We start from the raw sequence: 18,590 nt of genomic DNA on the forward strand, positions 1-18,590 counted from the left end.
TGCATCCCCAGTTTTGGGAGAGGAAGAGCAATTTTTATTTTCCCGAAGAGTTGAGATGTATGCAGTAAGATGTACTGACTTTGCCGTCATTTACATTGGCGCTGCTAGTGGAAGGGTCCTTGAAAGCTGTCAGGGAGGGGAATCGTTCTGAACATCAGAGTATAACAGTGTAATAGACAAGGTGGTGAGGACGGCTGTTGGAAGGATTACACGTTTCTTGAATTTTAGTTCTGGCTCTATTCACTGCAAGTCAGATGTTCTTCATTATCTCAAAGTAAAATTTTAGGCTGAATAAATAAATAATGCAAAAGGCAGATAAATGGCAGACAGTAACTTTAGTCATAACTTACTATTTAGTTCACTGCAGTCTTGTTATTTATGGCATTACAGTTACTTGTGTTGTTTATTTAGAAGCAAATGAAGATATCCCTTGATCAGGAGGATCCTAGAGTGGGCAGCGATGCAATTACTTTAAAAATCCAAGTGGTAAACTTAAAAATCTTGTTCTCTGAAGATACGGCTATGTGATTATGCTACTGTTTTCTCATTGCTAGGATTATAGTATATGTATTTTCTGGAACATATAGTAAATATTTGCCTTGCCTTTTCAATGTTTGGTGAGGCTAAGTGTCTCTACTATGATTATCTAAGTTAAATATAATGCATTAAAAATTCCTGGTATATGCCCTAATGAATAGCTTTCCAAATTATCATGAATATCATCGCCAGTAAGTTGCAGCTTTTGAAATTATGTCATAGTCTCATATAATTATCACTTTATATTAGAACTAAAATGCTCTAATATAAGTGTGGTCATGGCTTCCTGAGATGTCATAATTCATCAGATCTTTTCTTTTGTACATCTCATCTCCACATCCTTTTTGAACTGTACACTGTAATTTTTAGATTGCCAAGTATGATCTATCAAAACTAGAACTTGGGTGTGGTACTTAGCAATTTGTAGATATTCCAATAAAATAATCATCTGATGGCTAAGGAAAACTGCATAATTTTCTAATGATAACTTTTTGTATTTTGGGACCTCTTAATATAGAAGTGTATACCAGGGGAGGTGAGAAGCTGAAATGCACTGTATTATATGTTGAGCTAGTCTCATATATCAAGTGATTTTAGAGGACAGGGAGTAAAAGCAGCAGTACTGAGGAAATATAAGATAGAATTTCAAAGGCAGGAAGAAACTTGAGGCAAGAATAATTAAGAATAGATTGTTGGAGATTTGTGGATAATTACGACGCGTTACGGAGGAGATGAAAATGGTAGTCCTTGGAAAGGGATTAAGAATAAAGGCTCTTAAATATTCTCGAAGCAGAAAGTCTGGTAACAGACGGGTATTTTATGATCTATCATAATATCAATATATCACCTAATGTATTCATCTATGTTTTCAGATGTGTCAACCACCCTCTACTATGATTAATAGGTAAACAAGTACGTTAGCTCCATCCGAGAAGAAGGTGTACTTTTGCAAAGAAAAGGAATTTGTCAGCCTGTTGAAAGGTGAATATACTAGAAAATCACTGTTCTTATTTTCAGGAAGGAATTGGTACTGGGTCTGTGTTTTCAGATAGGCTCTAAGATGTTGGAATTTATTTCCTTTTGCTTCCTTTCCTATGAGTGTTTGTATCATTTAGGACTGCACAGGAGTCCCACATCTTTATTCAGTGAAAGCACAAATGACTAGAAAAATGGAGGGTGAAAGCACCAGGTAGCCTCTGAGAAACATGATTATCTGTAACAATCTTGTACCCAACTGCGGACCTTGCAGTCCCCTAGCTGTGTTCTTGCACCCCTCTGCACATGGCGGGCTTTGAACATTGCTTACAGGCACGCTATCTTGTTCCACTTTGCTTTATGTTCACTTTGTTTTATTATTTACCACCCTTCCACTTCCTTCATTAGGCCAGGATCGGAGAAAAAAATAAATTTTATATTAATAGGCAAATATGTAAAAACGTTTGAAATAAGTAATGTGGGTTCAGGGCTTCATGTTTCAGCTCAGTTGTAAACATCTTTATGATCTCTAAACGAGGGAGAGGATGTTCATTGTTTACAAGTGAACTATTAAAGCTAAAAGTTCAGAGAGAGTGGTAAAGTTTCATGGATGTGTTACAACTCTCTGAATTCTTCTGATTAGCAAACCGAATTGGGCAAAAGGAGACCTCCAGAGCTGGTATTTTACCTACTACTATCAAACTGCGCTTGTTTCTTTTATTTTCATTTTCTTCACTTCCTTTCCAATTTATTCAAATACTCTTGCATCTTCTGATTGGCTATTGACCCTTAATCCTAGTTTACCACATATACTTTGGTGATACATTTATGGAATTTTTGTAGGGGCTCAGATGCGCAGGAAAAAATGGCACCAGTAAAATGTAAATGGAGAGAAAGAGAAGAAGCAAACTTTAAAGCTCATCTAAATGGAGCTCACCGTTTTAACATTGCCTGAAATTGCTCTACTCCCTTTAAGATTTACTGGTAATTTCACACTTATATTGAATATTCTGTGAAGGAATAATAAGCCTCATTCTTTGTCAGAGATGCTTTGTTTAAATCAAATCCTCTAGAGAAAAACTCAAGAGGAAAAGCTGCTGAGTTTACTTAATATAAAAAAAAGTCTTTTTCCCCCTTTACATTACTTGTTGATTAAAATGCTCTGCAAAGTTCTAGTGATTCTGTCAAGACCACACTGGACTTTCTTTTTACTGCAGAGGCAAATGTTAACCTCTCCTGAGGTTTTTCTAGCAAAGCATTTTTTCCTTTTCAGTGCTTAGCTTTGCCAGATGTGCAATTAAATGGCCATTTCACCTTTATTATAGTTTTCTTGGTGTGTTATTTTCATTATTTTTCTTGTTTATGTACACTGTAGCAGTTATGGTCTCCACATGCTTGCTATGTATGATAGCTCTTAAAACCCAGTTGAGAGATACAAGCTGGTGGGGAAAAAATCAGCACTGGTTTCCCATTTATCTTATTTTAACCCTCAGAGGGAAATTCAGCTGGGTAAATGTGTTTCTAAGAATCTTTTAGTGATCAGGCAGTATTTTTGTGTATTTCCTCAGCAGTATGAAGAGGCCTACACCTGTAGAAACTGATTTTATCATTTAATAGCCTCAGGCTATTGAGAAAGTACAAGTAAGATGCAGTAAGCAGGTGAATTAGAAGCTGAGGTGTGGTGAAATGAATGTGTAGAAACTAGGGTGTGTGTGTGTGTGTGTGTGTGTGTGTGTGTGTGTGTGTGTGTGAGAGAGAGAGAGAGAGAGAGAGAGAGAGAGAGCAGGAGAAAGTTAAGGATTCCTTCTTGATGAATATAAACAAAAGGCAATTTCAAAGGAAATGAGAGTTTAATAATTTAAATAACTCTTAGTAAGACATACAATTGAATTTATTTTTCCTAATGTTATTCTCAGAGAAATCCCAAATATCTTGTTTCATGAGAATCTGGAGTATGTACAGTAGAAAATGCAAATATGCCATTATTTCAGAAAGAATTACAGATATAAAACTTCTAGAATGCACATACTTTCAGGCATGGTTTTTAAAACTGTCCTATGAAAATGATATATTTCTAATGAGCAGTTTTAATGTTTAATAGGAAACAGGGAAATTGGCTTTATGGGAGAAGAATCTATCCCATCCAATTAGAATTATGAAACTTTCCATTTATGTTTGTTCAAAGAATTTTGTTTTGCTTTGTTTGCCTGTTTTTTGTCAGAAAGTGTGGAAAGTTGGCTGTGTTGTCCCCAGGAATAAGAGTATATGAATGCTAACACCATTTGTTTTCAAAGGTCTCATGTAAAAGTTAACACTTCTGTTAAGAAAGTCTGGAATAAATCATTATATTTGCAAGAATGTAGGTTAGTATCTGATGGTGTCCATCAGCAAGTGTTGATAGGAGAGGAGAAATAATAGATTATTTTTCATTTTTGACATTTTACCTTTCATCCTACATGCATCTGAAGGAAGAAACTTTTGTCCTGTCAATTCCAGAAATATATTTTTATTTTACGTATGATAAAGAGTATGAAAATAAATATACCTATTAGTAGCCAAGTTTAATTAATGAAAAGCTATATTATTTTCAAAGTTAGCAAATTGCTTATTTTCCTAAATCTATATTCCAAGTTCACATGTGATCTGTTTTGTACCCATTGTTGATAGATTTCAGCCCATCCCATTTTCAGCAAATCGAATGGTACTTTATTTCATTTTATTTTGGCTGTGCAAATTTCCTCCATATCCTTAAAATCCATTGCAGGCCTTTCCAGTGACTAAGGCGGTATCTGTCAGTGATAGTGGAATTGATTGATTTCAAAGCTTCTTGTTGCTATTATAGAACTTGGCAAAGAGAAGACTCATGGCAGCTATAGATGTATCTGGGAACTTTTTATGAGGCCAGTGGGAATCTTCTAAATATTTTTAGTGGTTCTCCCTCACCTCACTCCTTTTGCCTTCATGCCTGAACTGAATACTAACAAAACTATGGTATACATATGCTACTCATCCTGAAAGTACAAGAGTTGACTAATCATGAGAATTTTAAGCTGAGGTTAGTAAGAGTTGAACTTCCTCTTGTATTAGATGAAAATCTAGTTTATCACCAGCTACTTAATAGCAGATTATCAGCATTTTTTTTTCTTCATTCTCATTTCTTGTAAGTTGGTGGACTCTCTCCAATTCATTAAAAAATTTAGCTATTGAATAAAGAAAAATAGACTGAAATTTTGGATTACCAACATTAGTTATCCATTTTTTTTTTCTATCCTCATCCTTGCCCACCCTCTAAAGCTTATAAATATTTTGTGGAAGCATTGTAGGGGAATAAGAAACAGAATGTAAAAATATGTAGCAAGCAAATATGGGTGCAGGGTAAAAAATTAAGAAAACAAAACAAACAAACAAAACTCATAGTCTTAGCCTAAAATTACAACTTTGTTAAAAACTCTATATAGAATGAATATATTTGAATATATATGTGTATATATATATATATATATATATATATACACACACATATATATATATTCATTCTATATATCTTATCTTGATAGTGATAAAAAATTTCCTCGATTAAAAGTCATCTTTACAGAAATGTCTCATATTTTTTCAACATTATTCTTTTCTATTCAGTTATTTTTACTTTTCAAGCATTTAAAACAGGAAAGAGGAAGATATTTTGGGGTAACATACGTGTTGTTCATAAAACCAATAAGCAAAGTATATATAAGAAAGAGACAGCAGTCCCTACTGCTGTCAGTAATCATCCTTTCTTTGTGAAATTTCAAGAAAAGAAACCCTTGAGACTCAGACAATATGGAAACGAAGGAAATGTATATATGTGGACATCAACATTTTAGTGAGAAAACTGGCAAAGAAAACAGATGGCGAGGTCAGGATGATAATAATGTCAGTAAAAAAAGTCTTTAAAGACAACTATTCTGGTGAAGGCAGATAAAACTTAAGAGGAAAACTTTGAATTCATTCATTCATTCATTCATTCATTCATTCAGATTTTTTTTTCTTTTAAGGGTATACTTGAAGCTTGTATCTTTTTATGGTCTATTTTCTGCATATTTCTAAATCTTATGGATTAAATGTTCCTGATAGAGAAGCATGGTTCTCAGTTATTGGTCTCATTTTCTTTCTGGCCTATTGAAAATAAGTCCATTGTATGCAGCTGAGAATAATGTGCCCTGCACCACTCCAGATGTAGAAGGTACTAGAACCACAAGTGGTGGCCTTGGATCACTATTTTTACCCAGTGGAATAAACATGCCTATAATGCATTTGTAATTTTATGTTGCTGACCAAGCAGCTGAATAAAACACTCAGAATAGTAGGAAGTTAGTTAGTAGACCCCATGCTTTCCTTTTCACACTTTCTAATCCCCCATTCTTATTTCCATGTCTTAGGTAGGTTGAATAAGGAGTTATCCTGCTGAATCTCTCAATAGCCTCCTCCTTCCCCACTCTTCTGGCCCCATGCACACAGCTATTTTGAAATATCCCCAGAGTTCGCAGGAAAATGTTGCATGAGTTGATAAAGACCACCTTTGTGAAGCTGTTGGTTCGAGTGGGTTTTCTGGGTGGTCTTGTAGAATGGATATGAATGTTAGCAAACCTAAAATTCCCTTTGCTGCAACTAAGGGAAATATCTTCTGATCACAGGCAACAATTCATTTAATTCATCTTGGGGGTGGAAATTACAGGTGATTATATTCCTACCCTGGGTTAAAACTTGAAAATAAATAGCCTAAAAAGAAAACTTAAGAAAATATTTCTTTTCAGTTCCTAAAAGGAACCTGAGGCACCGTCAATATATCTGAAGTGAAACAGAATAGTTAACATTTTTACTCTGAAAGAATAGGGTGATGGTTATATTGCCTGGCCTAGGGTTCTTGGGATATGAGAATGTGCAATGTTCCAAGTGATTTTCCTAAAACTTCTTCACAACTATAAGGTACAACCTTTGCAACCAACACTTTTATTTTTACCTTTTAAGCAGTTATATTTCGGTGTGTCATTCCTTTTTATTTTCACCAAGTCTTATTTATATATAATATTCAAAGCTAAGCTAAAAATAATAAAAGTGGCAAGGGAACAGTAGTGAAAAAGATACTTTCATAAAACACTATTTTATATATTGTTATGGCTAAAACTATTTGGCTGCACTTTCCAGGACCAAGCTCTCATGATTTGGGTTAAGGTGCTCTTATTTATCTTTTCAGTGCAATGTATTTTTGTACATGTATGCCAACAAGAATAGTTCCTTCAAGTGTAACTATTTTAAAAGTTGTCAATGTCCTTTTTGAGAGTTTCTTTAGATTTGTAAGATCTACTGCCTTGTTGGGGCCCTGAAATTTATCTGGCAAGACTATCGAATAGATTTTGTTTTAATAAAATAGCTGTCCTTTATCCAGATGTATGTATTTTTGACTCTGGGGGATGATATTCTAAAAGAGAGAGTATAACATGCAATGCCATTTCAAAGCTCACTACATTTGCTTTTCATTATGCTTCATGGTTAAGCGGCCTTCTGAATTTGATGAATTTTATTTGCTCAATTAACTGCATCAGTAGCATATTGTAAGGAAGCCTGTAAGATGGTAAATGTATGCTGTAGAGCAGATATAACCAGCTTCCACCTTTGCTGAATTGTTCCTCATTTTAATGGGCATCATGTGCATTTCCAAATGCCCATTAACTGTTTTATTATTGGCTTCTTTGTATTCATCACCTGCCTTTATGTTTTAGACAGCTGGCTTACCTTCTTTCCCCCTGCTCAATACTATAATAAAGGCATATCTTGGCTTATTGCCCCCTTAAATATACTGTATGGCTAATACTTCTCTATGTATCAAATTTTTCCCAGATCTCTGAAAAAAAATGATGCCAATGGGGGTTCTGGCAAGAGATATTCTAAAATAGACCTCGGTGTTTTAAGTGTTTCAAGACAAGTCTGGAGAACTGTTTTAACTCCATGCTCACTATGTCTTATATTATTTTTTTAATTTTAATTTTCTCATTAGATTTGGAAGGCTATCTGATTCAGTCAGTCAAACACTTTGCAAGCTGTTAGTACAAAATATTTCTTCTCTAAGGTTTAAAGGAAGTTCTTAGCTAGGTGAAGGAAACTAACAAACCAATGGAGGTTTTTGAGGTCTAAAGTGAAAACTAGTAACACCCAATGTTTTCAGGATGGATTGGAGAAAAATAAGAATTAGGAGTATAACTCTTTACTTATGCTTCTAACCATTGTAGATTAACAGGGATCTGATATATTCTCATACATTAAAAAACTAGCATCTGGCCAAAGTATATAACACAACATTATGCAGCCATTGGACAAAAGATAGCATAGGTCTATGATCCATGAGAGAAGGATAATAAAAGGAGAATCCTATTATTGTATCAGCTGAATTTCTGGAGACACTATCCAGATCACACAGTAGGGATGGAAAATTTAAATGGAGTCCGGGAGTTGTGCTTGAATATAGAGATTGAAATCAAAGTTAAGGGTAGTCTAGAGGTCTAAATTTTTTTCAGGCACATTACTAGAAAAGAAGGAACTGTGGAGAGAGAGAGAAAGAATGAGAGAATGAGAATGAACACTCAAAACTTAGATGTTTCCTCCACTGTTTCATAGAGTACATAATTGTACATGTCTGAGAGGAAATAAGAAGACCAAGGAAGAAAGCACCAGAAAAAACAGATGATAAACCATTCCAAGAACTCACACAAGGCTAGGAATACGTGGTATTTCCCCTAGCTAAAGTAGGGAGACCAATTAAGTCTTCAGGCATTTGTTAGAGTTGAAAAAAGTATATTTACTTAGGAGTGGAGTTACATTAGCTCTAGACAATAAGCTCCTCTATGCCTTCTTTAACATAGCTTATAAGAAGATCTCAATAGTGGCTGAATTGTGTACTATTACAAAGTCAAGCACACCTTGAAATCCAGCACAGAACATGCAGCAAAAATGCCTAACATGCAGTAAAATATTACAGTGAATCAATGACTCATATCCAAAAGGGAAAAAGAAAGAAAGGAAGGAAGGAAAGAAGGAAGGAAGGAAGGAAGGAAGGAAGGAAGGAAGGAAGAAAAGAAAAAATCCATTAATAGAAACGTGTGAAAATTAAAGAGATGATGAAATCAATGGACAAGAAAATTAAACACATATTATAAATATGCCTCTAAATTCAAGAAGGTAGAAGAGAACATAAATATGATGAGAAGAGAAATGTTAAATATAGAAGACACTGTGTAGAGCTTCTAGAGTTGAAAAATGCATTATCTGAAATAAAATTCACTAGATAAGCTTAAAACAGATTAAGTATTATAGAAGTAAAGATTTGAAAAGTAAAGTGAACTTGAAAACATAACAGCAGAAATTAATGAATGCAAAATGAATAAAAGAGCATTAAAAAGGTTTAAAGAATAAACATAATATTAGTAACCTATGGAAGAAAAGCAAATGGTCCAACACATGTGTAATTAGAGCCCCAGAAAGAAAGACGGAAGTAGACCAATATTTTTAGAAATAATTGTCAAAAATTTCTCCTATTTGACAAAACTATAAAGAAGTTCAGTGAACACAAAACAGAAGAAATATATAAAAATTAGGTAAAGAAAAAAATATTAACAGAAACTGGATAAAATAGCCACAATACATAGAGTAACAGAGATCAGAAATACAACAGACTTCTCATTGGAAACTATGCAAGTTAAAAACAATACACTGGCATCTTTAAAATACTGAAGAAGGAAAATTGGTAACTTAGTTTAAAACACTGAATTGATCCAACCCAGAAATTGTCCCACAATGATATGGTAAACTAATCTTTGATAAAGTAAGAAAGAATATCCAGTGGATAAAAGACCCATCTCTTCAACAAATGGTGCTGCGAAAACTGGATGGTGACATGCAGAATAATGAAACTGGACCACTTTCTTATACCACATACAAAACCAAACTCAAAATGGATGAAAGACCTAAATGTGAGACAGAAACCATCAAAATCCTAGAGGAGAACACAGGCAGAAACCTCTTTGACCTCAGGCAGAGCAACTTCTTACTAGACATCACCAAAGGCAAGAGAAACAAAAGCAAACACAAACTATTTGGACTTCATCTAGACAAAAAGCTTCTTCACAGTGAAAGAAACAATCAGCAAAACTAAAAGTCAGCCTACAGAATGGGAGAAATTTGCAAGGGGCATATCTGATAAAGAGTTATCTAAAATCTATAAAGAACTTATCAAACCCAACACCCCAAAAACAGATAATCCAATGAAGAAATCGGCAGCAAACATGAATAGACACTTTTCCAAAGAAGACATCCCAGAAGGCTAGAGACAAATGAAAAGATACTCAGTGTCACTCATCTTCAGGGAAATACCACAATACCACCTCATACCTGTCAGAATAACTTAAATTAACAAACAAGAAACAGCAGATGTTGGTGAGAATGAGGAGAAAGGGGAACCCTATTGCACTGCTGGCAGGAATGCAAAGTGGTGCAGCCACTCTGAGAACAGTATGGAGGTTCCTCAAGAAACTAAAAATCGAACTACCCTATGATCCAGCAGTTGCATTACTAGGCATTTACCCAAAGGATACAAAAATACAGATTTGAGGGGGTATATGCACTCCAATTTTTTTAGCAACATTATCAACAATAGCCAAACTATGGAAATATCCATCAACTAATGAATGGATAAGGAAGGTGTGATATGTATCTATCAATGTGTATCATGCACAATGGAACAATGCTCAACCATCGAAAAGAATGAAGTCTTGCCATTTACAATGATGTGGGTGGAGCTATAATGTATTATGCTAAGTGAAATAAATCAGTCAGAGAAAGACAGATACTACATCATTTCACTCCTATCTGGAATTTAAGAAACAAAACATGAACATACAGAAAGTGGAGGAAAAAAGAGAAGAGAGGGAAACAAACCAAAAGAAACTTCTTGTTTTTAATGTTAATTTTTGAGAGAGAGAGAGAGAGGAAGTGGGGGAGGGACAGAGAAAGAGAGAGAATCTCAAGCAGGCTTCTCACTGTCAGCCTAGAGCCAATGTAGGGCTTGAACTCACAAACCATGAGATCATGACCTGAGCCTAAACCAAGAGTCAGATACTTAGCTGACTGAACCACCCAGGCACCCCAGGAGTGTAAATGATAGAGAACAAACTCTGGTTTGATGGAGGCACTTGAGTGGGAGATGGGCTAGATGGGTGATGGGTATTAAGGAGGGCACTTGTGATAAGCACTGGGTGTTGTATGTAAGTGATAAATCACTGAATTCTACTCTTGAAACCAACATTAATTACACTGTATGTTAACTAAATACAATTTAAATTTATAAAAAAAGAAAAAAATAACACATTGAATTGATCAAAAGAATAAAGGGGAAAAAGAATAAAAACAAATAGAAAACTAATGGTATATGGTAGACTTAAACTAATCATATTCATAATTACACGAATTTGAAATGGCTTAAGTACTCTATTTAAAAAGCACAGATTATCAGAAAGAATAAAAGAATAGGATGAAGTATGCATCATCTACTGGAAATCCACTTTTAAGTATAAAGATACATATTTAAAGTAAAAGGATGGAAAATTGATACCAAAAACTTATGAAAATAAACATCATATATTGCCAAAATAAACTTTATTATAAGAAATATTAACAAATATAAAGGAGGACTTTCCATCATGTATGTTAAAGGAGTCAATTCATCAAAAGGAAATAATAATCTTAAATGAGTATAAAGCTAATGATAAAACTTTAGAACACATAAAGCAGAAACTGATGGCATTGTCAAAAAAACCAATATTAACATGTCAAAAACTATGAAGGGTTTGAGATTTTACTCTGTTTCCAAACTAGTAAGTTAATGTGGTGTATCTTCACAAAAAGTGCCACTGACTCCTGAAACACTCTACTTGGCAGAAGGGATTAAAGTCCTCCCTTAGAGACCAGGGATGATTTATTACTTACAGCAACAGCGGTAGCCAGAATATCACATCTTTTTGTACAGGTTCCTCAAGCCCCAGTTTCTATAGGACAATGTGACAGGGACTAGATGATGTCTGCACATGCACTGCATTGGGTTATAGAAGAGAAACTTTGAGTCTAGGGAACACAAATCTTTTATTAGTTATGAGCAAAGCTTCCTGACATTTTTATCTGGAGGGAGGCATTATGTTTATTATAATGGGCAGAAAATAAGCCTGTTCTTTGCTCCAGAGGGAAACATCATTTTTATCTTTCAAGGCTATTTTTGTCTATCTTCTAAGCTTATTTGCTTGAAAACAAGCAAAATTCATGAAAACATAGTTCAGCATAAAAGTACAGTTAGTTATGGCCGCTGGTAACACGATTGCAAAAATGTGAGAAATATACTGAGAATTTTCTCTTAAACAAGACAATCTGCAAACTGGGAGAAAATATTTTTGAAATGTATATCTAAGAAAGGATGTGTATCCAAAATATGTAAAGAGCTGTTTAAACTCAATAATAAGATTAAAAAAAGAGCAAACATTTTGAACCGACATTTCATGAAAGATGCTATATGGATTACATGACAAAAAAACATAAAAATATACTCAACAGAAATAAGTTATTAGAAGAGTTTAAATTAAAACTGTTCTTATATACCACTGCACCTCACTAGAATGGCTAACTTTAGAGACTTACAGTATGAACTACTGACGAGTATGTGTACAACTGACAACTATCCATTGCTAGTGGAAGTTCAAAATGCCATGTTTTGGAAAACGGTTTGGCAGTTTTTTATACCATTTAATATATACTAATCTAATAAGCCAGCAATCACCTCTGAATTATATATCCATAAGAAATTATAAACGCAAAACATATTCAAATATTCATAGAGCTTTATTCACAATGTCTCCCATCTCATAAACAAGCTGTGCCATATCTTCACAATGGAACACATCTCCGCCATACAAAAGAAAGATCATTGATACACATAGCATGGATAAATCTCAAAAGCATTATGCAAAGTGAAAAAGGCCAGACACTAAAAGACTGCCTAATTTTAATTAAATGGATTCCTATAAAAAACAAAACTTGTGTCCGAGCATATCTGGTTGCTTGAGTTGACACTGGAGCGTTGCCTATAAGGGGACATGAGAGATCCTTTTGGGGATGAAGGAAATTTTCCAATCTTGCTGTGGTTCTGGTTAAATTGAATCATTTCTTTAGAATTGTTGAATTTTACGTGTAATTTTTACTTTAGTCAAGCTGTTAAAAATAGGAATGTGACTCTCTTATTTTAGCAAACATCTGAGTTGACTAACCAGTCCTATGTTTTTCTTTTAGCAAGAATTTTCTTGATGTTGTTTGATAGTCGGTTATTTTTTCTTCTCTCTTATAAATAAATAGTAGTTCGTAAATTATAATTCGTGAGGTTTTGTTATTTATTTTAAAAATAACTCATGTTAGGGGCGCCTGGGTGGCGCAGTCGGTTAAGCGTCCGACTTCAGCCAGGTCACGATCTCGCGGTCCGTGAGTTCGAGCCCCGCGTCAGGCTCTGGGCTGATGGCTCAGAGCCTGGAGCCTGTTTCCGATTCTGTGTCTCCCTCTCTCACTGCCCCTCCCCCGTTCATGCTCTGTCTCTCTCTGTCCCAAAAATAAATAAACGTTGAAAAAAAAATTTAAAAAAAAACAACTCATTTTAAAATTTAGCCATGTCGGAATTCTCTTATTGCCTAAAACTCTACCTTGATTTTGGAAGGTCGTATGTTTTGGGAAAATGACAAGTAATTTATCTCATTTTAATTTTCCAGATTTCCCCCCGGAGTTCAGTTCTGGTGACCCTTATGATCCTGACAAAATTTTTTACTTATGCTTTTTGACCTTACCTCAGTAATTCTCAGGGTCATTATATGTCTTACCACATTAATGGCCAACATTTATTGGCCATTTTTTATGTGGTGGATTCTGTTCTAATGGCTTCATACATTTATTTCTTTTAAGTCTCACGGCTATGTTGTAAAAGAAGCAAAATTATTTTTTCCCATTTTATAGATGACGAAACTGAGGCATAGCAACTTGCAAGTTCGTATAGCTAGCAGGTGAGGAAACAGGGATTTGACTCCAGGCGATATAACTGTAGCCTTTTCCCTGAACTGTCAATCTACTAATCCTCTAAAATAGAGATCTTGAAGTTTAGTGTCTGGGAGAATCAGTTTATTTAAATTCTATTGTCAGATTTTCTCCCTTGCCCTCATGATTCTTATTTGGTGGGTTTAGGATGAATCCAGTAATCTGTATGTTTAGCAAGCACTCCAGGTGGTGGTTTGTTGAACCCAGTTTGAGAAACCCCTTTTTCTGTGACTTTAAGCTAAGTGTCTAACTTTTCTGGACCTTTGTCTCCTATCTAAAGGTGATGTTCTTTTAGGATGGAATGTGATGACTACTCCTGGCACGCAATTCATTCTCTAGAATAAGTTAATTTGCTTTTGTTGCTCTTGGTGTAGGTGTTATTTCATAGAATTAGTCAACAGTGGCAACTGTTTTCAACCCTATCTTTCAGGGAAATGATATTATCCAATAAGCAAAAGGTGTTTCAAAGTGAAAAGACATCTTATTGAATGTAAATACTTTTTTTTCCAATTTGATTATATCGGGAATTATAGCATGTTCTGCTCCAGCATATGTTTCTAAAATACCACCGAGCTCATTTGCAGTTGGTAAATAGAATTATGCTGGTATAATGTAGAAGTTGCATAGCCTTTTAACTATGATTTATTCTAGTCCAAAGAGGCAGAATAGAGTTAAATTATGAAGTTCTCAAGTTTGATACTGAAGAGTCAACAGGAGCCCTTTTGGTTTTGTTTTAAGAAAATTAAAAACAAAACAAACAAACAAACAAGTGTCTGTGCATTTGGGGCTCCCTGGCCAGAGGTACATACCCCTCGTCTTGTGTGGTTCTCAAATATTTGCAGATTGTACTGCCCCCTGTGCATGTTTCACGGGTGAGCCTGTTGGCTAGAGTTTGCCTTCCACCTAGATTTTTCCCACCAATTCTAATAAAGTATTATCATCACTTCTTATCAATTGTATTTTTTAAAAACTCTGGGCTGGACTGCTTGCTTGGGTGGTCCAAATTGTCTTCCAAGGTACCAATATTATTTTTGCTAGTGATCTGTTCCCAAAGTTGCATGTTTTAGTGGTCTTCCCAGAACCTATTTTTCCCACAAGTTTTATTATTTTGGTTATGCCATTTTGTCTGCAATGTGGGGATTTCAAGATGCATATACCTTTTTCTTAATGTTTATTTCTGAGAGGGAGAGAGAGAGAGAGGTGGAGACACAGAATCTGAAGCTGGCTCCAAGCTTGGAGCTGTCAACACAGAGCCTGATGCAGGGCTTAAACTCACGAACTGGGAGATCATGACCTGAGCCAAAGTTGGACGCTTAACTGACTGAGCCACACAGGCGCCCCACAACACATATATGTTCTTATTTACTTTAAACCCCTATTTCAGGAACATGAACATCTTCAGCTTTGCAGTATTTTATAGTCTTTGGAAGGGACAGTGTGTTAAATGGTTTGTTAATTATAAAGTAACTTACTTCCTCAGAGGGATCGCTTCGTTTCTCATTCCCACTAGTGTTGTATTTGTTTCTTATTATACCATTAAATCCCACTTGAGTTACTTTCTTTTTTAAAGTTGGCAAGATTTCTAACTCGTATTTGAATTTCTTCTATGCTTATATCAAAAGAACATATAAATTCAACTTCAGTTATTAGCTTTTATCTGTAAATTACTGCTTCTTACTTAAAGTTATTTAATATTTTATAGAGCTGGAAACAGTAGAGAAAGAAAATAATTGACTATAAAGAGGTGTTTTCTACAGTAATAGTTACGATTCTTGTAATTGCTACCATTTATCGAATGTGCATTAAATGTCCACTCATTTTTCTATGAACTTCTCTTGCAATATTACTAAATCTTAATATATTTAATGAATAGAACAGAGATTTTCTAAATAAAGAAAAAAATGAAGGGGCGCCTGGGTGGCTCAGTCAATTAATCATCTGACTTCAGCTCAGGTCAAGATCTTGAGGTTCGTGGGTTTGAGCTCAAGCTCAGAGCCTGGAGCCTGCTTCACATTCTGTGTCTCCCTCTCTCTCTCTGCTTCTCCCCCACTTGTACTCTGTCTCACTGTCAAAAATTAGTGAACATTAAAAAAATTTAAAAAAAAGAAAAAAGGAGTCCACCTGTGTCTTTTAGATTCTTCAACAGAAACATGAGGAATATGAACTAAGTGAATTCCTATTACTAGATAGGAAATTGCTATTGAAATCTCAACACCGTCACATAAATATTATATTTACGGAATGACAGAAACTTATCTAAGTGCAACTACTTTACAGACGATAATGCATTCATGACAGATGTTTTCTTAAAAATGTACCCCTTGCTTTTGTTATAGTTCCTGACATGTTTTTTTTTCCAGAAATGGAACATAATCTAACCATAGTAAAATAATTTTATGGAGAGAAGCAGCATTATTCGTAGCCACAGAATATATATTTGGGTATTTATTACCTTGGGATTTTAGTTTGGACCTGAAGAGCTCGAATAACAGCATTATTTTAAGTTGTCTCTATGATGTTTTTTGAAGTTACTCTAAGTAGTAAAGGCTCTTCCAGTTCCTAATTCTATGACTTTGGTCATATTATTTAAGAGAATCTAAGTCTTGGTTATCCTTTCTATGTAGTGGAGAAGACAAGTGTGTGTTCTTGAGTCATTTCATTGGCTAAATGTGGTAATACATAAAGTACTTGGTCCAGTAACTGCTCTGTAGTACGTTCCACCTACATGGAATAGCTGTGAATTTTTTTTTTATCACTATTGGTGTTAAATTTAGAAACAATGATTACTGATAGCAAATATGATTGCTGTCCATATTTACTGTGTTTTCATAACCTAGGCAGGTATAGTCTGCTGATTTAACAGCTTTGGCAAGTTGCACTATTGCATGAATTTAACTTGATTTCATGGGATAAAACAGAATGAGCACCGTGGTTCATGGCTGTCAGTAGTGAAAAATAGCTGGAAATCAGACAAACAGCTTCATTGCTGAGATTGTTTCCGGGCTAAAAGTTCTTCCAACAGCTGTTTGTTTTGGCCATTAATCGTGTTCATTCTTTTTTTTAACTGGGGGAAATATGATTTTCTTTAAAAAGAGAAGATAGGCTGGTTATTTCTGAAGTCAGGAAGGACTCCTGTCCTTCCACTATTGTGGTCTTTTGGCTGCCTTGACAGTTGGACTGAGGACGTTTCCTTTTGTTTCTCTCCACTTCTTTATTCTCAGTGCTCAGACTCAGACTGCCGTGGTAGGAGGGAAAAAAAAGCAGGAGCTCTTTAATCCTAGGGAAGGAGCTTTGTAGCAGTTACCTTCAAGAAAAGTTTACTCCCCAAAGGAGTATTTAATATTACATAGACACTGACTCACTGAACAGAGAGAGAGAGAAAGAGAGAGAGAGAGAGAGAGAGAGAGGTTGAGAGAGAGATGAGAGAATATGAGAATTCAAGCCAGCAAGAAAGAAAGATACTTAACTGAAGATGAAGGGAAGTTTTGCCTCTTCCTGGAAGTTATATTATTAGGTTTTTTTTTTTTTTTAAATCATGATGACTGCTAGTTTTGTTTAAAGTATTTGTTCTGGAAATACTAAAGTTGGAGTCTACCAGACTGAGGTTAGAAGCATTTTCTTTGGCAGCAAGAAGATACTTTTATAGAAGCCATGCCTGTACTTGGGGTTGCCTCAAAACTGAGACAGCCAGCTGTTGGGTCAAAGCCTGCTCATACTGCTCTTCTGATACCAAATCTTGGCACTACTGGGTCACAGCCCTATTCTTCAAGACCTTTGGAACTTACTGAACCGGAGAGCTCAATGCTTTCTTGTCAGCTCACATTAAAAGCAACCTGTGAATTTGGAGAGAAGAAACCCCTCCAAGAGAAAGCTAAGGAGACAGAAGACAGTAAGGTTAGTGGCTGAAGGTTACTTGAAGACTTTTGAATGCAAATTTCCTTTTAGGTGGGATATAAAGCCGGTTGTGAAATGGGGAGTGGTAGAGGAAATCCGGAGTAAGAAAGTAAGTAGTTTGCATGACTGAACAGCTAAATATTTAGCATCTGTAAAAGTGTATTGATAACTTACAGTTGTAGAAAAGTCATGAACAAATTTCTCTGAAAATGCATGTTTGTTATCACTGAGTACTTCTTGATAAAGCCCCTAGTTAGTCCTAGATATCTTTTTCTTCATTTCTAATAACCATAACCAATCACAAATATGAGAAAAGAGGGACCTATTTTTCATGCATATTATAGTATAAAAGAAGGATTTATCTGTAAAAATCCATATAGATGCCATCACTTTTTTCTCAATGTCATTTGCAGTTTAAACACTTTCTGCTTGAAAGTATGTATCTTAGAATGCTTACTTCATTGCAATATGAAAAAATGAAATATTGTTTTCCTTGATATTGTACATTTGTCTGGATTTTTCACTTGTAAATTGAAACCCTACTGTTTTACTTATTACTAACATCTTTTTCAGTCATTTAATTTATGATATTTTGGGAGCAGTGGCTCCTAGCTCTTGGTGTGTAAGCCATCCTGCACGTTTTCTCCAGATGCCGAGGGGTAACAGGGTCTTTCAGTTGCTGAACTTTAGGGGGATTCATTTGTACCTTGATAAACATCACTTTTTAATGCAGCGTTAATCAAAGTCAGCATTCTCACCTCTGGCTTAGGAAATGCTTTGATTTTACTTTCCCACCCAAATGTAATTTTCAAATGACTTCAGAAAAAACTAACTTTATATTGAAATAAAATCTGCAAGTTAAAAAGAAAGCCATCCCGTTTGCCTGAAACGCCACCTGTTCAGATCCTCTAAGGAATAGCCAAATGCAACTTTTTCCCTAAAGTCTTTGCTAGCTACCCCTTACCCTCCTTTCCTCTCTTGTGATTCTTTGCCTGTAGTAATCCTTAAGGCACATTTATTTACATTGTGTTTTAATT

The 18,590-nt window shown here is 35.1% G+C and overlaps 1 protein-coding gene across 3 annotated transcripts in view; it reads left to right on the forward strand.

Moving 5' to 3' along the window:
• The window catches only part of NAV3 (neuron navigator 3), a 591,913-nt gene that overhangs the window by 220,655 nt on the left and 352,668 nt on the right, over nucleotides 1-18,590 (forward strand). For 2 of the 3 annotated variants that reach the window (XM_047867357.1, XM_047867358.1), the window contains exon 1: nucleotides 17,036-17,553. The exons of the other annotated variant lie outside the window; for it this stretch is intronic. In XM_047867357.1, coding sequence (XP_047723313.1) covers nucleotides 17,311-17,553 — 243 coding nt within the window. In that variant the 5' untranslated portion in view covers nucleotides 17,036-17,310. Of the gene's footprint in view, nucleotides 1-17,035; nucleotides 17,554-18,590 lie in introns of those variants that run through there. 3 annotated transcript variants of the gene reach the window in all.

This window comes from Prionailurus viverrinus, chromosome B4 (genome assembly GCF_022837055.1).
Source record: "Prionailurus viverrinus isolate Anna chromosome B4, UM_Priviv_1.0, whole genome shotgun sequence".
NCBI classification, from domain to species: domain Eukaryota; kingdom Metazoa; phylum Chordata; class Mammalia; order Carnivora; family Felidae; genus Prionailurus; species Prionailurus viverrinus.